Source organism: Leuresthes tenuis, unplaced genomic scaffold, assembly GCF_036924035.1.
Source record: "Leuresthes tenuis unplaced genomic scaffold, fLeuTen1.0.hap1 SCAF_18, whole genome shotgun sequence".
Taxonomy (NCBI): Eukaryota; Metazoa; Chordata; class Actinopteri; order Atheriniformes; family Atherinopsidae; genus Leuresthes; species Leuresthes tenuis.
Genome location: NW_027325372.1, coordinates 7,839,912 through 7,848,212, shown reverse-complemented (window position 1 = coordinate 7,848,212; position 8,301 = coordinate 7,839,912). Strand labels below are relative to the sequence as shown.

General features: G+C 39.7%; 1 protein-coding gene across 1 annotated transcript; it reads right to left on the bottom strand.

Moving 5' to 3' along the window:
* Positions 1-737: 737 nt before the first annotated feature.
* Positions 738-8,301, bottom strand: LOC140275205 (uncharacterized). The gene is made up of 2 exons (XM_072370620.1): positions 8,055-8,301; positions 738-5,538 (listed from the first exon to the last, which is right to left on the bottom strand). Exons 1-2 carry the CDS (start codon positions 8,212-8,214, stop codon positions 2,042-2,044), a joined length of 3,657 nt encoding a protein of 1,218 aa, XP_072226721.1. The 5' UTR covers positions 8,215-8,301; the 3' UTR covers positions 738-2,041.

Genomic DNA, 8,301 nt, shown 5'->3' with positions numbered 1-8,301 from the left:
CCGACCGTTGCAAACTATTCTCGTACTCCTCAACGGTTTTTTCAAACAGACGGAGAATCTCCTCGGCAACCGCCATTAGCCGCTCGGTGACCAAGGGTCTCAACTTCTCACCAGCCGCTTTGTCTCTTGTTTCCAGCTGCTGCAGAAGGTCCTCTGCGGCGAAGCTGAGCCGCTCCTGTACCGACACTCTCATTAACTGAACGGCGCACATTCTGCTGGTTCCGAGTGCTTTGAGTCCTCAAAAACTGCGGTGTCAGTGGTCCGGTGTTCATGGACTGTACCGATTCAAACCAGTGATGTGATTTGATCTACGCATGCGCAAAAATTCCATTTGAAATAAAAGCCGCGAAAATCACGTTACCTTTTAGTCAAATTAATCTCTACATTCAGGGCTTTTAGGGTGAAACAAAGACCGGACGTACTTTGTAATTTCTCACGGGTTCAGCAAACGGTATCGATTCAGTGTTTGAGTGATTTTGAAACACACTATCTCTTTTAAAATTACAAGTTTTTGTTGAGTAGTAGGCCTATTATTTTGTGTGTGCACATCAGTTGCTTCCTACTCCTTGTGGGCCTGATAATTATATATTTTACTATGAATCAATCGAATGATGAATAAACTGCAGCTGTGATCATTTTATCTAAAGCAGTAAAAAGAAAATGAAAATAAAAAACACAGACTGAAAGGTTCTTTTGTCTATTTTTATTCTAAAGATAGTTAAACTGTTAGTGAACAATGACATAAACATAAAAGGAAGCTTGATATTTCAAGTGTGGCTTCAAGAAACAACGCAAACAAATAACAATAAAATGCACAGACCAGAAGGAAAGTGGATCTAGTCATCATAGTAGTCACAACACAACAGAATACTTTGATTTGACTTTTAGAAACACAGAAGCTGCCAATGATTTGGATAAAATATTCCACACTTAGGACACTGGAGCAATAAGATAACAGAGTATGTTGGGGAGAGGGGTGAGAACAAACCACATTTACAAGCTGTCTCACACTTTTTGCTTTGTAAACTATTTATTATCTTAAAAGCTTCATGATGTCACCACCTGGGACTTTTCTGAGATTGGTTAAAACATACATGACTCCATCAAACTGCTACATGGTCAAACAGCTCCACCAGAGACTGGAGGTGTGTTTGTTGCTCATTGTCCCGCTGAAAAATACTGAATGCACTGGATGATGCCTGTAAGCTCAAACCAGAGAGAAAGGACTGATTGCTGTCGAAGGACGTAGTACTCATGCTGATTAGGTGTTATCATGAAATAATTTCCAACATCCCGCAATATCTAACACACATGCAGCCAACAGCAATGAGGCAGCAGGTGAAGTGGTGGAAAATCAAGCTTAAATTGCCAGTATCGTACACCGTTACAGCTAACAGGTGCATGAACTATCATTATCACTTTACCGTAGGAAACATGTCATTTGACTTGAGCAATGCCTAATAACTGGAAACCATTTCAGCGAATGACCTCGTGAAGATACCTAACAGATAGAAAACAGCGTGTGAAGGCGTCACCAAGGAGGAATCCAACAGATGAAACTTTTTCTCAATATTTAAATCCCAACATCTCATTGCAGCTTCAGATTTTAACTTTAGTTCAACAAAGTAAATAAGAAAAAGATAAAGAAATTGGTGTACTGAACGTGGTTTAAAAGATGCCGTCAATATTCAAACCGGATACTTCAATGCTCAAAAATGAAGCAGTTTCTAAATAATTAAGTCTAGATATAATCATTTAAGATCTGATAGCCTCACTGTATCAAAATAAGAATCACATCTTATTCTAAGAGATGCTACTGTAAGAAAATTAAAAGTTAAATTTTCCTGTTAAGTACCTAGTGGAGGTACTATTAGCAGTACAGAAGTTGTCAAATGGATTTATTCACTGGCTGAACATTAATAAGCACCATGTCAATAAACTGTTCATCATTTCATATTCTTCGGCCACAATAAACAATGCAAGATGAGTTAATAAAGTAGTTGTTTTTTTTTACTGAAAGACAGTTCTGTAGCTCTAAGGTTTATTTATGTTCACGTGGGAACTCACCAACACATTGGTGATATTTAAGCTCTGTGCACCAAGCAAAGCTTTTGTCACAGACATCACAGTTGTACCGATTTTCCCCGGTGTGGACACTCATGTGAGACTGCATGCTCGCCTTGTGTGCATACTTTTTGCCACATACTGGACAGCCAAATGGTTTTTCCCCCGTGTGAGTTCTCATGTGGATCTTAAGGTGGGACCTATAAGGAAATCCTTGTCCACAAACGGAACACAAAAATGGTCTCTTCTCTGTGTGGCCTTTCACGTGAATCTTCAAATGAGAAATGTAGAGAAATTTTTGATCACAGTCACTGCAGCTATATGGCTTTTCAACATTCTCATAACTCACCTTACTACCAGATGCTTCAATACTTTGGTGCGGGTTAAAAACTGCCCCTTTTTCTGTCCAAAAGTCACTGTCATCTCTCTCTGGCTGCAGAGACTCTGATGGTTTTTCCTCAGAATTTTTCCATGAATCAGTTTCAGAGTTTAAACCTGACTGAGGTCCTCTGATCTCTTTCCAAAAATCACTGTCCACGCTGTCGTCACTTTTAAAGGACACTGCTCCAAAATCTCCATCTGAGTTCTTTGCTGGTTCTGGTCCCTCCACAGAGTCTCTGTTCTCCTCAGTCTGGCTGTAATGAAGCTGTGAGGATTGCGGTTTCTCTTCATCTTCTTCAGTCTTTACAGGGACGGGACTGAATGTGAACATGGTGATTTGAGTCTCCTCTGGTTCTTCTTTAATCTGTGGATCCTCCAGTTTCATCTCCCTCAGCCCCTCTGTGTGTTGAGCGGTATCTTCTCTGTCAAAAAATTGCTGAATGCTCCTTTTTGTGTCACTCTCTGAGATTTCATTGTCATTGACAGAGGTTAAATTAGACTGAGTCCTTTTGGTTTCTTTCCAAAAATCCCTGTCAACACTGTCATCACTGTGAGGTTTAAAAGACTCTAGAGTCTTGTCACTGTTACCTCCTTGGTCTCTTTGAAAGACCTTGCTTTTTACAGAATTTTTACTTAACTCTTTCCAAAAATCACTGTCGTCAGTGTCAGGATCAGAAGAATCTGAAGCCTTTTCTTGAACCTTTGGTTGCAAATGTGTTGCAACTAGTTCTGAGGACTGATTATTGCACTGATGGTGGCTGAGCTCATTTTGGCAGCTGAATCCGTCACGACACACACTGCAGCTGTAGGTGTCTCTGCTCTCCTGGACTTGTATCTGTTTGGCCAGATGCTGTTTCCACGTAAAGTCTTTACGACACACCGAGTAGCGAAACTGTGTCTTTCTGGTGTGGATCTTCATGTGTTGGTTGAATGATTCTTTGTCACTTAAACCTGCATAACATACTGGACATCTGAATGGGTTTCCATTTGAGTAAATTAGGTCACTGAACTGATCCTCAATGTCATCTGTGCCAGAGTCAGTTTTCTCACTTGTGTGGACCTCCATATGTTTTATTAGATGTCTTCTCCAAGCAAAGTCTTTACCACAAACTGAGCAATAAAACTGTGTCTGTAAAGTGTGGCTCCTCATGTGCAGAACTAATGAGTCTCTGCTGCCGAAAACGGCGTTACAAACTGAGCATCTTATGTGACGTCTGAAGTGAAAAGTTAAATCTTCTTGTCGGGCAAAACTTTCCCTGCACACTGAGCATTTAAATCTTTTCTTGAACGTGTGCCTTCTTATGTGTATCTGCAGCTGTTCCTTAAGGACAAACTTTTCATCACAGTGAGAGCAGCTCAACAGTCTTTTGATGGTCCTATGTTCCTCTGTTTGGCTTTGATGGTCCTGTAAAGACTCCTGTGAACACAAGTGACTCATGAGTTCTGACTCCAATCTGAACGCTCTGTGACAAATAATGCAGCTGAGCAGCTTCTGTCCCATATGGACAGACAAGTGTCTTGTCAGGTGTCCTCCTGTCACACATTTATTCCCATAAAATGAGCAAAATGGTTTCTCTACCGCATGTGGTCTGTCTTCAGATCCTTCACAATATTTAGAGGATTCGAGTGGTCCTTCGTCAGGTTGATCACCTGCATCACTGACTGAAGTGTCTTCTTTTATGTGCTTATTCAAACCTGTCTTCAGTGGCAAGATTTCTTTGCAAAACTCACCGTCAGCATTGTTATCATTTTTGAGTTTGCGTGTCTTATCAAGAGAGCTCAGATGTTTCTCGCTTGTAATACATTCCCTTATATTTGAGGAATCTTTTTTATTTCTCTGATATGTGACACCTGATTGATGTTTTCTGGTCTCTTTCCAGAAGTCACTGTCACTATCCTCAGTTTCAACTGATGCGTTCGGCCTGTTGTAGACAAAACGTTTTAACCATCGATCCGAATCAGGCTCCCAGGTTGTTTCTGACCCTCTAGTTTTGCCTTCATGCACATATTTGGCAGGACACCTGTGTCTTTTGATCTGAAAATGCCAAGTGAATCTTTTGCCACAGTCATTGCAGCTGAACGGTCTCACCTTTGCGTGTATAAACATGTGCTGCTTTGTAATTCCCATTTGTGAGAATCTTTTCCCACATATTGGGCAGCTGTAGGGTTTCTCCCCTGTGTGTTTTCTCATGTGTATCTTCAGTTGAGAGCTATACCGAAACTGCTTTCCACACACAGTGCACCTGCACACTTCAAGGTGAATTTTCTTGTGGGCCCTTAAGAGGGCCGCATTAGAAAATGTTTCATCACACTTAGGACAGCTGTGCATTTCCTCTGGTATATCACCGTCATGATCCGATGCCTCACCAGCACACTTATGTAATCTGACCTGTGACGGCCACCTGAATGTTCTCTTACAGACACTGCAACTAAATTGTCTTTCTCTAGTATGTTTTATCAAATGCGACTTCAGCTGAGAGGTATATGGAAAATGTTTACCACACACTGTGCAAGTGAACGCCTTTTTGTTCAAGTGAGTTTTCTTGTGGACCTTCAGAAAGTGTCTGTTAGGAAAGGTTTCACCATATTTAGGACAGTTCAGTGTCTTCTTGGTTTTATTGCTGTCAAGCTTTGATGATTCACCAGCACATCTATGGTTTTTCACCCGTTTTGATGATCTGAATGTAATTTGACATTCATTACAACTGAATGGTTTGTCCCCTGTGTGGATTTTCATGCAGTGTTTTAAATTTGCATTCTTTCTAAATGTTTTTCCACAAACAGTGCAACTAAAAGTTCTCTGTACTGTGTGAGTTTTTAGATGGCATCTGAGAGATTGTCTTTGTGCAAACAGTCTACCACACAAAGAGCAATCGTAATGTTCTCCTATGTGAAGTCTAACGTGTGCCTCTTTGTTACTATGGTCATCCTCATCAGTCTTCTCATCAACACCTGGTTGTGACTGCCTGTCTGACTCGGACCCTTCTGAGTCCTCTCCATCAGTTTCCATTTGCCTTTGTTTCAGTTCCTGCTTTCCCTCCTGGTTCCTCTCCTGCTGATTAGTGGGAACAGCTTCTTCATTTTCAGGGAACACTGAAAAACAGAAACGTACATTGTAGAAAAAAGAAGCCCTGTAACAATTTATTGACAACTGAGTCAACAGACAAATGCTTGACAGCTACTTAAGTGAAGGACCCATAATCTCAAAGAGGGTTCAGGTCAGTTGAGGAAGAGAACCAGGTCTTTGCTCTTTATTTGAAAAATTCCATAGTGGAAAAATACAAAAACACTTCAGTATCAGTTTCAGGGCAAAGTCAATGCAACAAAAAAAAACCTGGACACACCAGATAACTATCAGCCAGAGCCATCTATATACTGTTGAAAGTATACACCTGCATCACTGTTCCCTCTGGACACGCCTGGTAGTGCGTGAATTGGAGGCCCTTGACAGGCGAAACCTTCAACATGGCTGCCGTCGCCACATGTGTGATTTGGAGTAACACAAATTAATACCATCTTAAATGAAAGGCTTTTGGTCTTGACTGAGATCTTTGCAATCTTCCAAAGAATCTGTGAACATTAACATCTGGCCATACATCTGGTTTTCTGCTGTCTATATGTACCTCATTTCTAAGACAGAAAAAATTAATAAAGCAAAGAAATTCTAAATTGCTGGTCGTACTTCGCAGCAGCATTTCTCTGCTAAATTAAGGTGACAAAGACCCCAAATCTGCCTTCTGGTTGTATATGAATAGATTTGTAACATCTTTTATTTTATCAAAACTTTTGTCTTGAAAACTGTAAGCGTGGATGAAATTATAGTCCACTGTGATGCTGTCGTTATGTGAGCAGAGCAGGTACTCATAAGACTAAAAATGTTTTGAGGACACTTTTTTTCTACCTTATCATGGTCTCTAATAATTACCACGTTACAACGTCTATTTATAACAGAAAACTTTTGTCTTGTGAACCTGGGGATCAGGAATTACAAACGGAAGTTGCAGGTGTGACTTAACCATCCATCGAAATATCAATAATAAACTTGATTTGAGCATATTTTGAGCAAACTTCAAACACCTGTCACCTTTTCTACAAACTGCACTTGCAGAGTAGATGTATTATTGTTGCTCTATAGTTGTCATTTGTAGTGACAAGCTAACATCTAACTCTCCTCCACAATACATGCCAAAACCAAGACCACATCACTGTTGTAGTGGGACATTTTTTGTCAACTACTTCGACAGTTTGGAAAGAAAACGCAAGTTCAGTCTCAACCCCGCTTTGGGGAGCGGCAGAGCACATGTTTTAAAGCAGGTGACAACATCTGTATTTGTTGCAAAGTCCTGTGAGTTCTCCAACTGGACATAATTGTAAGATTAAAATTAATACTTGACTACATAATGTGACTATGATCACAACAGTGATCAGAAAATGCTGTTTATATGGCAGCTTCTTCCCTACAGGTCTTAATTGGGTTTCTGTCAGAATCGTTTTATCCATGTAAACATTTTCAATGTGTAGGTGTCAAAAGGGATTTTTTTCACATAATTTCTTACGGTTTTCATAATTTTTTCCTCCAGATCCACTTGCTGGAAAACATTATCAGCAGATCAGTTCTGAATAAAAACATTTGTTACAGCTTAATAAAAATCTGATCAAGTTCAACTTGAGTTTCACTTTAACAAGACTGACTGAGTAATAATAACAATAAAAGGATATAATACATAACAGTAAGAGCCATGAGGCACAGTGTTGTGCATGAATGTGCTAAAATGAGCACGTTAATCAGTGGCTTTCATATTTACAATTAATTCTGAACTGAACAAGGCTGTTTTGGAGAGATGAATATGAAGTGAGCGCAGCTCTTTCTTGTGTCATGATGAATTATGCCTGCAGACACCCTACGGGTGTGAGCTCTGGCACAAACCAAAAACTAGGTTGGCATGATGTTAATTGTGAGACTGAAGCGTTTGTCACTGAGTCTCTGCTGTTAATGCGCTTTAATTTATGTGTGAAAATGATCAAATAAACTACCGTAGGCTATGCACTGACTTTTATTTTCAAGTCCCAGTTTTATGTATCTTGGTAAAATGGATCAATGCAGAGACATGCATTAATCTACTGAAACGGCTGTGAAGTGCCAGTACTTCATAACACCATAGAAAAAGAAGAATTCAGAGGATATCATAAAAAAGTAAGAGGTAAATGTGAACTGCTTCATTTAGGGACTGTGAACTTAGCACATCATTTAAAGTAGTGATATATGAAAATGAACTTATTCAGCTTTAATCTGCGTGAAATGAACTTTTTATCTTGTTTTGTTTAGTGTGAACTTGTACAACACTAAACACTTTCAATTTTAATATTTCAAGGGTAATTTTTCTATGCATATACAATAACGTCAACGTAAGAATTCTTTATGTAACACTGTACTTAAACAGTGAGGTAGTTTTACTGAAGTAAAGGATGTGATTACTTCCTCCATTAACTAATTTACTACTTTAATTAGCCCTTTTTTCAGCTCACTAAGTTAAGACTGCTGCTTTGCAATTATTCTGTGCAACAACAACCTAAAAACAAGTATTAGGAGCAGCAGGAAGAAAACCTACCTGCTCTCTGCAGCTTTTCAGAGTTTGAAACCACATCCAGGAGCTGTCGTCGGCCATCGATTCCCTTCTCATTTGCGGGTATTGATCCAAACGTATCCTTGCGAGCTAAAATGAGCAGTTGACTTTTGATCGGATCTTTAGGTTCCCTAAATCTGGACATTTTTCCCCGATCGCGGAGTGAAACGCACAAAATAAAGCTGAGAAGAAGAATCTGTTTCTTATTTCCAATGGGCTTCCATGTTTTCTC